This window comes from Gastrolobium bilobum, unplaced genomic scaffold (genome assembly GCF_033153095.1).
Source record: "Gastrolobium bilobum isolate Gb01-03AN ecotype WA unplaced genomic scaffold, APGP_CSIRO_Gbil_v1 utg26866, whole genome shotgun sequence".
NCBI classification, from domain to species: Eukaryota; Viridiplantae; Streptophyta; class Magnoliopsida; order Fabales; family Fabaceae; genus Gastrolobium; species Gastrolobium bilobum.
Genome location: NW_026896787.1, coordinates 62,978 through 79,872, shown reverse-complemented (window position 1 = coordinate 79,872; position 16,895 = coordinate 62,978). Strand labels below are relative to the sequence as shown.

The 16,895-nt window shown below is 32.6% G+C and overlaps 1 protein-coding gene across 1 annotated transcript; it reads right to left on the bottom strand.

Moving 5' to 3' along the window:
• Positions 1-9,605: 9,605 nt before the first annotated feature.
• Positions 9,606-12,683, bottom strand: LOC133301991 (probable phytol kinase 3, chloroplastic). Its single transcript, XM_061501698.1, has 6 exons — positions 12,304-12,683; positions 11,034-11,101; positions 10,816-10,947; positions 10,343-10,458; positions 10,064-10,178; positions 9,606-9,966 (listed from the first exon to the last, which is right to left on the bottom strand). The coding sequence occupies exons 1-6, from the start codon at positions 12,664-12,666 to the stop codon at positions 9,789-9,791; spliced, it is 972 nt and encodes a 323-aa protein (XP_061357682.1). The 5' UTR covers positions 12,667-12,683; the 3' UTR covers positions 9,606-9,788.
• Positions 12,684-16,895: the final 4,212 nt, after the last annotated feature.

Here is a 16,895-nt window from a genome sequence, read left to right as displayed (position 1 = left end):
GGTTGAAAGGGAGACTGGCAAGAAATTGAAGGTGGTCCGATCTGATAATGGTGGTGAGTATTGCGGCCCATTTGATACATACTGCAGAGCGGCCGGGATTCGACTTGAGAAGACGCCCCCCAAGACTCCAGAGTTGAATGGACTTGCTGAGAGGATGAAAAGAACTATTGAAGAGAAGGTCCGAAGCATGTTATCCAATGCCGGATTGCCGAAATCATTCTGGGGAGAAGCCGTCAAAACTGCTGTTGATTTAATCAACCTTTCACCATCACGGCCACTTGAAGGAGAAATTCCAGAAGAAGTCTGGACAGGTCGGAAAGCGGCCTACAATCAATTGAAGGTGTTTGGATGCCGAGCTTTCGTGCATATCCCTAAAGATGAAAGGGCCAAACTCGATGCGAAGACAAAAAAATGCATCTATCTTGGTTCGCCGAGATGTGAGTTCGGGTTTCGACTTTAGGATCCAATCAATAAGAAGATAGTGAGAAGCCGAGATGTGATCTTTCATGAGCATGAGAAAATTCATGACATCTCGAAGCCCAAAGTCCGGGTTACTGTCAGACGTGAAGAACCCATCCCTCCTGTCCGAGCTGAAGCAGGGAGAGAAAATCAAGAGAATGAAGAAATTGATGACCAGCAACAAGCTGAAGATGACCAAGACATTGAGGTTCGAGTTGATGATGAGATCCGGGATGAAAATGATGAACCGGGTTCTCAAGATGAAGAACAGCCGAGATATCCAACTCGAGAAAGAAGACCCTCTACAAGATACCCATCCGATGAATACACCGTTGTTGCTGAAGACGGTGAGCCTCAGAGTTATGATGAGGCTGTGACGAGCTCAGAGAAAGAAGAATGGGAAAAGGCAATGCGAGACGAGATGAAGTCTCTGCACGAGAATCAGACTTATGAGCTGACCGTGTTGCCTAAAGGAAGACGAGCTTTGAAGAATAAATGGGTCTACAAGATTAAGAATGAAGAGAACGGGCAAAAGCCGAGATACAAAGCCCGAATTGTAGTGAAAGGCTGCAATCAGAAGAAAGGAGTAGATTTTGAGGAGATTTTTTCTCCTGTGATGAAAATGACCTCGGCCCGAACTGTGTTAGCCATGGCGGCTTCAATGGACCTCGAGGTAGAACAAATGGACGTGAAGACGACATTTCTTCACGGTGATTTAGAAGAAGAAATATATATGGAGCAACCTGAAGGATTCCAATCTCCAGACCAAGAAGACTTGGTATGTCGTTTGAAAAAGAGCCTCTATGGCTTGAAGCAAGCACCTCGGCAGTGGTACAAGAAGTTTGAATCATTCATGACTGATCATAAGTTTGAAAAGACAGATGCCGACCACTGCATATTTGTGAAGAGGTATGAGGCCGGAGATTTTCTGATTTTGTTGATATATGTTGACGACATGCTTATTGTAGGGAAAGATAAATCGAGGATAGCCGCCCTGAAAAAGGCGTTGAGCTCGTCCTTCGCAATGAAGGACCTCGGCCTTGCAAAGCAGATTCTCGGAATAAAGATTATCCGAGATAGACAGAAGAAGCTACTGTGGCTGAGTCAAGAGAAATATATTGAGAAGATTTTGAAGAGATTCAGCATGGACAAAGCCAAAACAGTGAGCACCCCCTGGCCGGACACATAAAGTTGAACCAAAAGCAATGTCCGAGATCTGATGAAGACAAAGATGAGATGATGAAGGTCCCTTACCAATCCGCCGTCGGAAGCTTGATGTATGCAATGGTTTGCACTAGACCCGACTTGGCGTATGCTGTAGGAATGGTAAGCCGGTATTTGTCAAACCCCGGCAAAGAGCACTGGGAAGCAGTGAAGTGGATCTTCAAGTACCTCCGAGGTACGACCGACTTATGTCTCCGATTTGGAGAAGGCAAAGCCGAGTTGCAAGGCTACTCGGATTCTGATTTAGGGGGAGATTTCGACTCGAGGAAGTCGACTACAGGATATTTGATGAGATTTGCCGGAGGAGCTGTCTCTTGGCAATCAAGACTTCAGAAATGTGTTGCACTATCGACAACTGAGGCTGAGTACATTGCCGCTACTGAGGCATGCAAAGAGATGTTGTGGATGAAGAAGTTCCTCATGGAACTCGGCCATGATCAAGACAAGTACGGGCTGGGTTGTGACAATCAAAGCGCAATCCATCTTGCAAAGAAACCTATCACTCCCGCATAAAACATATTGATGTGAGGTATCACTGGATCCGGGATGTGGTGGAAGATGGAGAGCTCGAACTCGTCAAGGTGCACACTGACCAAAATTGGTCCGACATGATGACAAAGCCGGTTCCAGCAAGAAAATTTAAAGACTGCTGTGAAGGAGCCGGGTTGATGATGAAGCCGACGCATTGAAGTCGGAGGAGGAGATTTGTTGGGCTTCCTCCTTCAATGCTAAGCCCAAGCCCATTTGAGGGGTTTCCTAAAAACCCTAACCCTAATTTCCATCTCCTCTATATATACTCTTTAGTTGTGGGTGGAGGCTAGGTCAGATTTGAGAGAACAAATTTGAGAGAATTATTTGATTGTTTGAGCAAAAGCTTTATGCTTTGCATTTGAGAGATCTCTAGAGAGAGTTTGAGTGAAACATCTCTAGGGTAGTTTGATTATCACCATTGTTGGAGAGGTTGAGTTAACCACCACATTGGTGTATTTGATTCTTTGTAACCATTATTTTCATAGTGGATTTTTGATCTGGACTAGGTCCCGTGGGTTTTTACTTCTTCATTGGAGAAGGTTTTCCCACGTTAAATCTGGTTGTGTTCTTCTTCTCTCTCTCTCCTGTTTTCGTTTTGATTTTTCCGCTGCGCTGCCTGACCTGGTGAAGTTCAGGCTGAGGTATTGCCGAGATCCGAGATCAGGATCTTGTTGATTGACTTCCGCACAAAGGCCCCTGAGCCGAGCTTGAGGGAACCGAGTTTTCCCAACAGATATAACCTAATTTTTATTTTTTAAAAATACACTTAACAATAATTTAATTTCTTATACATTAATCTTAAAATTCAAAATTCAAATTATTTACCTTTTATATTCAAATACTGAAAATGAATAAAAACATAGTAAATCGATTTTTTTAAGTAAGATTGGCACTACCAAATAAATATTATTCATTCTTAAATTTTAGTAAATTATGATTATAATGCACTTTAAATTGAGTAAAGTTTATGTAAAGAACATTGGGATACACCACCCCAAAAGCTAGCTCAAAGGGTGGGAGTGCCTACAGTCTTATAAACTCCACATTAGTTGCACACACAACCAATGTGGGACTATATATCTCAACATGGGAGGCGGCGAGGCTCTAATACCATGTAAAGAACCTTGAGATACACCTCCCCAAAAGCTAGCTCTTGAAGTGGTGCATCCCAAGGTTCTTTACATGATATCAGAGTCTCGCCGCCCCCCACTTTCTCTTGTGGAGTTTCTTAGCATAGTAGGCTGGACCTGTTGCATTGTCCACTCTTCAAACCCAATGGGCTCTCGTGTGAGGGGGCGTGTTGAGATATATAGTCTCACATTGGTTGTATGTGCCACTAATGTAGAGTTTATAAAGTCTTGGGCACTCCCACCCTTTGAGCTAACTTTTGGGATGGTGTATCCCAAGATTCTTTACAGATTATTTGTTGACGTAAATTTTTTTTAATTTGAAACAATTTTGTAAGATTCATTGTACACTCAATGGCGCTATAGAATACCTTGAGAAACCATTTGTTTTTTTTAATAATGTAATTGGATAAAAATTCATGCATTATAATTTAGTTAGTAATATTAATGGTTTTATTGACATTCATATTTAGAGAGCATGTTAAAGAACTAAAAAAAATAGAAATTACTACGTAAAATATAATTTTTCAATACTTGTTTTGTTTTTGGACATTACAGGGAATCGAACCGCACACCTAATACACCCTAAACACACCCAACACCAATTTTTCAATACTTAAGCTGCCAAATCATTAATTTATGAGAATTTTTTTGTATTAACTTCGAATATGAGATTACCACTCAAATAGTAAGATTATTTCTTCACATAAATGCTTTTCTGCCAAACTTATTAGGAAGAGATTCCTACTTTATTAAGTGTTGGTTTTATTTAAAAAATTAGCATTCCTTTAGTAGTGTAAATTTAATTGTTGTATCACATATTAAAAAGTGAAATCTTTATAAATAAACCAACAAAGTATTTTTATTTATTTTTGGTTTCCCAAGGTATCCTCCAGCCGACAGCCTAAGAATAATCCTTTCGAGGCGGGAGATCACATTAAGTGGGTAAACCTCTTCCAACAAAGCATTTTCCATACGCACGGTCAGGGATTGACGTGTCAGCATGCTTAAAGAACCCTGCCATCTACCAACTATGCTGGACTTTATTGGTAACAAAGTATTTTATCTCTGACCAGAAGCGGACACAATAAAGTTTATAGTAGTCGTGCCTTTAAATTATTCCCGATCATCAAGGAAAGAATAAAAATACAAAAGATAAGCAGTAAATCGTTGTTCATGGGCAGGTATAGTGCCTGACCCGCTCCATTCTGTCATTAATTTATCAAAAAATGAGTCAGTCTCTTATGTTTCATTTTTGAAGGTGGACTGAAAAACTAAGCCTGTCCCACTCTGTTTGGTGGGCTAGGCAGATTGGCCCGCTAGCTCGATCCTATTTTATACTGAATCGCTATTAATCCGCAAAAAAATATGTTTGCCCTATTTTTTAAATGGGTTGAAAAACTTAGTCTATTCCATCCGTTTGACGGGTGGGATAAGTTGACCCATCAAGCCGAATCCATTTTCCCGGATACATGGGCATCAGTGGCGGAGCCAAATATGCTCTGGGGGTGGCCTCGGCCCGGGTTAAATTTTAATAGATTGTACATAAGTATATAATTAATTATAATTTGGTCCGGCTAAAATTTATAATTTGGCCCTATCAAAAAAATAAAAAACATTTGGTAAGAGATTTGGATAAACTATATTAAGTTATGTGTTCAATTTTCACTTATATAAATTTTTTTAAATATATTTAATAAAATTAAAAAATATTTAATAAAATTATAATTCTTTTTGATATTGTTTGTTCAGATGTTTTGTATTTAATATAATTTAAATATATTATTTTATGAATTAACTAAAATTAAAAAAAATTAATACACATGCAATTTTTTGGCACAGGCTCCGATTGGAGCCCGGCTCCGCCACTGCCGGGCATATATAATATATACCACCAAATTAACAAAGGATGGAAAAACAATAGTAAAGAGGAAAGGACAAAAAAGAAGGTTTGTTGGGAAGCGAAATGAGTGCGACAATATTTTGGTGCATTTCAAAGCGTCAATGTTTTGTACATCCTTCAAGAACTTGGCAACGAAGATATCAAGAAGAAAATATAAGCCTTAATTACCATTTGTTAGCTTTTATGCTTTTTCATTTATACCTGCTATGAGTATTCCTTACACTTCTTATAGTCCTCAACAACTGGATGAGGTTCAATTCTCTAATGACAAGCAATTTGCCCTACATGGAAAGATTATGCTGCTGGTGGTTGTTATCGTCTTCTTTCTTTTCATGGTGTTCATCTTCATGATACCGTATCTGAAGAAGCGTTCTAGGGGTTCTCATGAATCTGAAATAGATGTAGATTCCATTGAAGGCCAGAAGAATCCTTTTTGAGGAACTGCTTTGTCTTCCGGTGAAGCAAGATAAGTGCTTGAATTTCATGTTAATTAACAGTTTAAGATGAGTGTATAGATGTGCAGAACTTTTTGTTGGTTATATATATATATATATATTGGACTCATAACCCTAATTATTCCGAGTTAGTTCCCAAATATCCCCACAATCCGGGAGGGAGAAAGAGGCTGCACAGGACTTGTTGGTTATATTGGTAATTTGTGGTGGTGACTACTCTCTCTTCCATGTCTATGTCACACGGCACCTTAGGTTGTGCAAACATGCAACTAGTTGAACCATATCAACATGCTTATGGTGTGTGTCTATATAGCATGTTGTGTGTCTGTATATATATATATAAGAACAAGACGATTTAATCCAATTTCGGGTCCGAGTCTTTTCACTCTCTTTAGGAGTTGCTGACTCTGGAAAATCAATCTCACTGTTTTGAGTGAAGTTATTGTGGTCCGGGAGTTCAAAAAATTGGATGGGACTGAAGTGAGAGAAAGAAAGAAAAAGTTGAGGAGAGAAAAGAGAAAACTGTATTTTGGATAGGTCAAAGCTTGGTATCTAGCTAGCTAATATATTTATTTTGTATTACTTGTAATGTAGGAGGAACCTAAAGAGTATCTGGGATCCTTAAATCGTTCATCAGTTATCTGTTGTGTTCTATTTTATTTTTTACCTCCAAATTACTGAACATCTATATATATTTTATTGATATACTTGTCTTGTTTGTTTTATAGTTGAATGTGCTAATTTTTCATTTGGAAATGATTGTTTTAACCTACTTTATTTACTTTACTTTATTTACCTTTTGTTTTCTATTTGTTCAGGAAAATCAAAACAGTAACTATGGTTTGGTTTGATTTCAATTTTAGAAGAACTAAATCACAAAAGAAAACTTGTTTTTGAATATTTGTTTCTTATTTGATTATCTCAAAAAATTGATTTATATAATATTGAATATTAAATTAGATTTTGATCCATTAGACTTAGTAGTTATTTGGTCCGAATATATTTAGGAGTTGTTTAAGTACCTAATTTTTAGAATAGTCTATTCTAGACCGCTACACGAGAGTTCTAGAGATTTGTTGCACCTACGTAGGAGATTATGAAAAATTCTAGAAAAACACTTGTAGCCTTTAGATAAAAAATGTGTTAATACAATGCACCATTAATATAAATAAGTGTGTTCTTCACTATTTTGTATTAAGGAAAAAAGAAGAGTATTGAGAAGAAATAAAATTAAACTCTTTCATCAAAGTTTTTTTAAGTTTTCTCCAGTCTCAAATATCCTCCTTTCAATATATACTTAGATTTTACAACAGAAAAATAAGAATACATCATAATTTTTTAAAATAATAGGAGTGGATAATAATTTTGTTAAAATTAGAAAAATAGAAAAATTCTTATAATTAAAAATATTATTTTTAAAAAAAATTACATCAGATATCCAAGAGTTTAATTGTACATGGAAAAAGATAAAAATTTAATTTTACATCACTCTACATTATATTCCCTAAGGAGGTTAACCTAAGCTGACTGTGCAAATTAAATAGTTTTAAATATTTATTTTCTCTCCTTTTGAAATAAAAATAGATGTAAAAAAAGAAACTTTATGAAACTTTAGTTTTAATTTGAGTGAATGAAATTAATCTTGTTCTTGCATATCTTTTTGATGCCATGAAAAATTCTAAGTTATATTATTTTTAAAAAAATAATTGTTGGGTGGTTAATTTTAACAAACTACTTGACCATTAGAGACCAAGTCCCTCTAACGATATGAAAATCTTAATAAATATTTATCAATCTAAATTTGCAAATAATGTATGAAAAAATCGTAACGATCAGAATAATTACACACAATAAAAATAAAAAGAGAAAAAAAGCGAGAAATGTAAGACTGGTCCAAGCAAGTCAATCACTATTTTTTTTTTTTACTTTATTCGTTAGAATGAATTCAGTTATAAGGAAATATATATAGATTAAAAAATCCTAAAGCCACGATACTAAATGCGGAAAATTATGTATCCAAAAAAAAAAAATGCGGAAAATTATAAATAAATTCGAGACATAAAGCAATATAAAAACTCCACGACCACTGATATTGCACCTCCACTCGGTTGGACCTCATTGGCTTTATTTCGTGACGCAAACATGAGCCATACTTTTTTTTAACAAAAATAAAATAGAAATAGAAATAAAATTTATAAATAAAATATGTGAGAATCCATTGCCAGCTGAAGATACCAATTGTGTGGTGCGATATGTGTACGTGAGGGGCAGTGAACGTGCCAAAATGAAACTGATCAGAGCATTTTCGACTATCGTTGTACTGAATATTAAATAAGAGAAAAATGTTTATCCTTTTAAATAATACAACTTATATTATTTCACTCTCATAAAAAAGTGGGATCCACATCTTTATTTGTTTGTCAACTCTCTCTCATTCTTTATCTATTTCTTTCTCTCTCTTAAAATGACATAACTTTACATCCTTTAAAATGATATACATTTTTTTCATTAAATAATGACAATAATTTAAAATAAAATTATATATTATATATTTTAAAAAACATATAATTATAATATTAAAATTATATTTTTTTTTCTCTTTCAAAACAACATGTTAGTTAATGTGAAACACTCCTATTTTTTTTGGAGCAGTTATCATTTAACATGACACAAGAAAGTTTCTTACACACGTAATATTTTATGGGATTCACATTTTTTGAAGCAAAAAAAAAAAAATTACGGCATGCAAAACAAATTTCTATAACATTACAAAATCATTTTTCCTACAATATAAATATAAGTCTTATAAAACCTTTTTTTTGGAAACTAAAACGCGAGACAATGAACCCTTTGGCCGCTGTGTCTGCATACGTCAATCAGTGTATGAATGAAGTAATGGAATGGGGAGCAGCTTACCTTTTTTTTCTGTTTGTGCCTGAAAAATGCTCAGTGTACGGTCTATTGGAAAGTCGCAATAAATATAATTAATGGGTTTGGCAGTAAGGACATTCAGTATGTGAGTGTTTTTATTAAAATATTTTTTTTAACCAACAAAGCAAAATTGGCTGTTTACACTTTGTTATTGATCAGTCAATTATTAATTACCGAACTAAATGAATTGTTTACCAATTTAAGAACTTGCTACAAGCTTACCAAGAACACATTATCCCCCCGGTAATCAATTTATCTATCCTATGAACCAATAATTAATACATTATTATCTGGTATGAAATGGAGTAAGAATATTAATGTGCAAGAATTTTTCATAAACAAAAATGAACTACTTTTTCTTGGGGGAAAAAAAACCTGAAGTGCCCAAAAGGCATCAAAGAAATTCATCAAGAGAAAGTTGAAAGTTTTAGGCCCAAAAATTAACGGAAAATAATTTTTTTATGTTGCATGAAAATAATTATATCATGTTATAGAAACAAAATTATAAGTGGAACTCACAGATAAGAAGATAGAGAAAAAAAGAGAGGTAAGACTCACTCTTCTTTTGTGTGTGTAGAAAAATTATTTCTCCCATGCAAAATAAGATAAGTATAACCCAAAACTAAAACATGATTTTTCACCTTCATTTTCTCAAAGATAACAATTGCCGAATATTGATCTTTTGACTTTAGTTCCAACCTTTGCATTTTCCGCTATCCTTTTTCTAATTATGGCAAACTAAATTTGCTTGGTCTAACAAAAAATTTATGTTTCTATTTCCTAAAAGGTATATGTTAAGATACATTGCTATTTACAAATTCATAACATTTTCGATTCCGGGTAAGAAAATCCACAAAAAGTGTTGAGATCGGTTGAGCTATCCAGATTAAAATTTCACATTTTCCTAAAAGGGAAGATCAAAACAAAAATAATGTAAAGGTTATAATGTGACATCCAACGCTGGATCAACCAGGAACACAACTAGACTAAAAATTGCACTGTCTGCATTATAATAGAATTGATAAATGAAGATACACTACAAGCACCAATCTTTTTTTTGTGTTAACAAGACAGTCTGTTTCTTTAGTAGATTGAAACATGTAGAGAACTAGAACTAATTCCTAAACTTGCCTACTTTGTTACTACAATATGCTTAAATCAGAAAACAATAGTCCCCACCAATATGGAAGTGAGGGGAACTGTGAGGTTATCATCAAGCTCTGTGCTGATAGGAAGGGACTCCACAAATGCTGTGACAATAGACACAATTAGAAAACCCAGAATCATTTCCCAGCTTCCTTCTATAAATCCAAATGAGGAAAAATACCACATATACCTGTTAGAACACTAATGGTTAGTAGGTAGATAAATTAAGTTGATTTTCACTTGAAGGGGAAAGTAAAATAAAGCAACACAATTCCACAGAAGGTTACCCAATAGAAGCTAAGAATCCAGCAGATGCCATTGCAATTGAACCAGCATAGGACTTGTTTTTATTGTAAGGTATCTTTTTGCCACCAAATCTCCTTCCAATAACGTCAGCCATACCTGAAACAGCATATTAATAGGATAAGGCTTCTCTCTCTTTTCTTTTTTCTTTTTTTTTTTTTTTTAATTTTAATATTATTTTTTTTGAAAGACTTCTAATGTAGCTAAAACATTGCCTAATTCCAATAAATAGGAATACAAGTAATTGGCTGTGGGAACATTACCATCTCCTGCACACAGATTGCATATTGCAGCAATGGAAATAGGTGAAGTTCTCCAGTAAATTATGCATGCCAAAGTAATAGTTGAGGCATAATACAGTGGTCCTTTAAGAAGCTCCCTGGTGCAGAGGAAAAACTGAGAACAGATCAAGAAATAATTAAAGACATATAATCAGTTATCAATCATTGGAAATTCAAATAAAATGTTTCATTTTCATTCTCAAGAAGGACATCTCAAAGCCCAAACGTCTAGCCTGGTTGGTAATTTATACCATAAACCATACCTTTTTTTTTATGTACAATAATTACAGATAAGAAACAGTGAAATATATTCATTTTGTATCAGGTCTGGATTGATCAGAATGAGCTCAACCCCCTATCAGGTCTAGAGAGAATCAACTGTAGAATGAGCAAACTATTAATTGTTTCACAGATTCAAATATTCTCAGAGGCATTCGTGCCTACAATATTGCAACCTGTAATCTCCAAATCTGCTCATTGCTTTCACTGTGGCCTCATCTTTATATATTCCAAGTCCAGTAATAAGCATCCTAATTATATTGACTCCCGGAATAAGAGCAGCTAAGATTGATGCCCAATTGTCAGTACTGTAATTATTGAAGAAAGGTCACTCAACAAGGGAAATAGTAACATAACTATGAACAAACTCATAATTCATAAACTAAACAATTACCTGAATAGTGGCCAGCACAGCATGAATACGAGCCCAATGCTTATATGTACAAGTTTCCTATTCAATTTCTAAACACGGAAAAATTGTTGATGAGAATTCTGCAGATGTAAAAACAATGCACATTTAGAACATACAAAACAGCACTAAGTGCTAGTTCACAATGAAAAATAACCGAAACAATGTACATCTCTTTACCTATGAAATGGCAGACAGCAGTCTTAAAAAGAGAGTCAAGCAACTAAGAATTTCATTAGCATGATAAGGGGTGGTAGCAAAAAGAGGAAAAGTCTAGAGAAGTGGTAAAGTTGTTCTTTGTGACTGAAAAGTCATAGGTTCGAATTCAGAAAATAACCTCTTTACAAATATGCAACAAACAAGAATTGCTCTCACACTTAGTCTCGCTAGACAGGGTTTATTGGAGAGTGATGGATAGGGATGGTAGCAACACTATTTGTACAAGCTCCAACAATATATCTTGTAAAGAACCAATTCAATCCAAAAGCTTAAGCTGTTGGGTGAGGCTACATTAATGGTTTTATATATCTCAACACGCCTCCTCACACGAAAGCCCACTGGACTTGAAGGGTGGACAATGCACAGGTCCACCTACCTGTGCGAACAAAGAAATTTCACTTGAAAGAAAGTGGAGGGCGGCGAAGATCGAACCCGGGACACGAGGCTCTGATACCATGTAAAGAACCAATTCAACCTAAAAGCTTAAGCTGTTGGGTGAGGTTACATGAATGGTTTTATATATCTCAACATATCTCAACCAACATGAGTGCCAATACGAACATGCTATGTAGTACTCACAGGGTCAGGGCAAAGGATGGGAGTAGCCATCTCCATGATATAACAAGAAAATCATATTTTTTTTCAGGTCTAAGCTTCACTGTGATCTCTAAATTTGTTTTACTTAAAAAAAAAATCCACCTTTCATCTTCTTTTAAATGGCATTCCTCAAACAACAAATTTAATTTAAATTCTAACATTCCTTCTCAGGAAGCTAGGATCACATACATTCATTCCAAAAATATGGGAAATACTTCATTAATGCTTATCTTGCCATCGTCCCAACACAACAGTGGACAATAAATTGCAAGAAAATTTTGATCTCCAACAAGCCCCCATTGTTAACCTCATACCAAAACTAAAAATTGAATCTTTCAGGACTCAGAAAATAAACTTGAGAATAACTGAGGTCCATGTTTAGTTAAATAAAGACCCCCCAAAATGCACAGAGCCAACACATTAAGAGTTTAAGACCCACCTGGTCAAAGAGTCCTCGTTTTGCAGTTTCTTGCCACAATCTAAGGATGGAAAGGGCCACAACGCCAGAAAGAGCGGTGGCACAAATGTCGGAGACTAGAGGGTCGTGGTGCAGCATGGTGGACGGCGGAGAAAAAGAGGTGAGATTCCGGCGAGATGGGGGTCGTTGTGGTGGAGTGGTAGCAGAGAAAAATGAATAACAAAAAGGAGAAGAAGAAGAAGAAGATATAAGGGGGAAAGTGGGTTTGAGTTTGGAGAGAAATGGGGCAGAAGAATGGGAAATGGGTCTAATGGGTGTGAGTAGAAGAGGCACGGAAACATAAGCAACAGGGTCAAACCTTTGGAAGACGATGTTCCTAAACATGTTGAGACTCTGAGAGAGACAGAGTTTTCCTTTGATCAAAAGGTAGATGATTGGTTTGTGTGCAGCCAGATTTCGACACTTGGCTCAGACCCTATAGTTAATGAACTCATTAAATAATTATTTTTCATCCCCAGACAATATTTATATATTATTTTTGGGTAAAGTATCTTTACAGTCGCATCTATTTTGGCAATACATTAAGTTATTTTTGGGGTAAGCATCAAGGTAGAAATCAAAATATTTTTATAATTTTAATTTATAATAGAATTATATTATTTTTTATTATTATAATTTTTTAATTCAAAATAATATCATTTTAAGTTTATTAAAAATTATTTTATCTACAGTGATATATTTTCAATATAAATATTTTTCAATAGTCCTTTTTTTTTGGTACAAATATAATAATAGTCATTTGACAGCACGTGATTGTTAACATTAAAATAAAAAAGTAGTGGTTAGCGATTTTTGTTTTACGAAGGTAAGAAGTCAGGCAAAACCGCAAAAGCACCACATTGCTATTTTTTTGCAAATTTTTTTCATGTTTAAAGCATATCTATATCTGAAAAGTTTTATTATACTAGAACAGTCAAATGCGTCATTTGAATCATCTGATTTGACGCGTTTAGTCCCGTCAACAAAATTGACGCGACTTGGTTCCATGTCAACAAACTTGAACAGCTTCATGCCACGCGGGGTATTGTTGTTGAGTGCCGTCACACAAATTGACGGGATCACTTGTATCCAGTGTTTTAAAATCCCGCCTCACTCCGGGGTTGACTCCTCCGGGTCACCGACCCCTTCTCTCTGAGGATTCGAGTTAGTAGTTAGATCCTACCAGCATGTTGACCCCTCTAACTCCCGAAATCCACTGGTTGAACCCTTGACTCCAGGGTCAGACGGATCAAAGGGGTCACTGTATTTTTTTTTTTAAAAAAAATTATACACAAAATAACATTATTTGATGTGTAAAAAAAAACTCGTTATTGTCTAGATTTAGAACTAGATCTAAAATATGAATCGTTCTTCTTCTTCTTTTATGATCTTCTCTTCCTGACTTAGACCCAGTCTTCCTGTTCCATGATCTCCTCCACCGTGCTGGTTCGTCTTTTCCCACCGTTAATTTGTCGTGTCGCCGTCTTTCCTCCGCTATTATCTATTGGGTAAGGGATATCCTTTCACATACTATTGTAGGTGCATAAGAAGAATAAGAAGGGCCTAAGTTTGATGATATAACTTTTCATTAACTTCATTGGAACATGTGTTTTATACTTTGATAGTTTGATTAGCTTGTGAATATTGATTTGTAGATGTAATTAGCTGAATTATGTTAAGTATATTTTGAATCTTTAGTGAATGGTGGTCTGATTTTTTTTGAATTTTTCATATAGAATATATATTTATTTTTTTAATGTACAAAACCGGGTCAGCGAAGTGATCCCGTGACTCCCGGTTGAACCCGTGACCCCTGGCCTCGGCCGGGTCGATGGCCAGGTCAGATTTTTAAACATTGCTTGTATCAAATAAATTGACGACGTGATAACATCACCACCGTCCACTTAAAAAATGCCATGTGTCAGACATGTCACATATATTGACGGATCTCTTCCCTTATTCTCACAACGACCCTTTCTCCCTTTGTAGATTCATTTTTTTACTCTCTCTCTCAAAATTTTCTCTTTCTTCTCTCTAAATTCCTCAACCTCTCTCTCTAAAAGGATGCCTCTCTTCTTCACTCAAATTCTCCTCCCTGCAGTTGCCCAGGTACACTTGTGTTTAATTTAATTTTTATTTATTTTAATTGTCTTTAAAATTTTGTTATATAATTTAGTTATTAGTTATTACATTAGGAATAAAAAGCTATTGTAGAATATAATATAAATCTTACGTTAAATTTTCTTTTAAAAAATTTCTTAGTGTACAATGTAATTTTAATTAAATAGTAATTATACCCTAAGATAGAAATCATATAATAAGGTAGTAATTAAATTAGTAAATAGTAATAAATGTAATTAATATATAATTAGTGTTTTTTATTTATTTTAGTTGTCTTTAAATTTTTGTTATTTAATTTAGTTATTAGTTATTCCTTATTACTTATTACATTAGGAATAAAAAACTATTGTAGAATATAATAAAAATCCTAGATTAAAGTTTCTTTTAATAAATTCCTAGTGTACAATGTAATTTTAATTAAATAGTAATTATACCCTAAGATAGAAATCATATTATAAAGTAGTAATTAAATTAGTAAATAGTAATAAATGTAACTAATATATAATTAATGTTTTTTATTTATTTTAATTGTCTTTAAATTTTTGTTATTTAATTTAGTTATTACTTATTACTTATTACATTAGGAATTAAAAGTTATTGTAGAATATAATAAAAATCGTAGATTAAAGTTTCTTTTAATAAATTCCTAGTGTACAATGTAATTTTAATTAAATAGTAATTATACCCTAAATAGAAATCATATTATAAGGTAGTAATTAAATTAGTAAATAGTAATAAATGTAATTAATATATAATTAATGGTTTTTTTATTTTAATAGTCTTTAAATTTTTGTCATTTAATTTAGTTATTAGTTATTAGTTATTACTTGTTACATTAGGAATAAAAAACTATTGTAGAATATAATAAAAATCCTAGATTTAAGTTCAAAAAAAAAATCCTAGATTAAAGTTTCTTTCAATAAATTCCTAGTGTACAATGTAATTTTAATTAAAGAGTAATTATACCCTAAGATAGAAATCATATTGTAAAGTAGTAATTAAATTAGTAAATAGTAATAAATGTAATTAATATATAATTAATGTTTTCAATAAATATTAAATATAAATTAGGGTACCATAGTATATAAAGTATTTAGCTAGGTAATTAATTAGAAATTCAATGGTTAAATAATAATTTTAATTAGTGTTTTAAGTAATTAAAAATTATATTTAAAGATAGCCTAAGATATAAAACGTAATTAAGAAAATATTGAAGTAGCAATGAAATAATAAATAATAATTATAATTAGTATGTTAATTAAATATTAACCTTAGGATAGAAAATTATATACTAAAAAAATAATTAGTAATGCAATAATTACTTAGTAATTATAATTCATGTTTAGGCTAAATAATAAATATAATTTATGAAAACAAATTTAGTAAACTGAATTATGAAACTTTAAATTAGAATAGAAATGATTAAATATTAATTTTAATTTAGGCCCCATAATTAAGAAAATAATGAAGTAGTAACGAAATAATAAAATAATAGTTATAATAAATATATAATTAGTATTTTAATTAAATATTAAACCTAGAACAGAAAAATATTTACTAAAAAATTAATTAGTAATAAAATAATTACTTAGTAATTGTAATTCATGTTTAGGCTAAATAATAAATACAATTTATAAATTCTTTTTAAGTAAACTGAATTATGAAACTGTGAATTAGAACATAAATAATTAAATATTAATTATAATTTAGGCCCCAATAAATAAAAATAACGAATTATTAATTAAATAATAAAATAATAACTATAATTAGTATATAATTATTATTTTAATTAAATATTAACCCTAGGATTGAAAATTGTTTACTAAAAAAATTAATTAGTAATGGAATAATTACTTAGTAATTATAATTAGTGTTTAGGCTAAATAATAAATACAATTTATGAAAAAAAAAATTGGCGAAACTAAATTATGAAACTTTGAATTAGTATAGAAATGATTAAATATTAATTATAAATTATGCCCCTTAGTTAAGAAAATAATGAAGTAGTAATTAAATAATAAAATATTAATTATAATTAGTATAATTATTATTTTAATGAAATATTAACCCTAGGATAGAAAACCATTTACTAAAAAAATTAATTAGTAATGCAATAATCACTTAGTAATTATAATTAGATTTTAGTCTAAATAATAAATATAATTTATCAATTTTTTTTTTGGAAAACTGAATTATGAAACTTTGAATTTGTATAAAAATGATTAAATATCAATTATAAATTAGGCCCCATAGTTAAGAAAATAATGAAGTAGTAATTAAATAATAAGATATTAATTATAATTAGTATATAATTATTATTTTAATTAAATATTAACCCTAGGATAGAAAATCATTTACTAAAAAATTTAATTAGTAATGCAATAATCACTTAGTAATTATAATTAGTTTTTAGTCTAAATAATAATTATAATTTATCAATTTTTTTTTTTGGA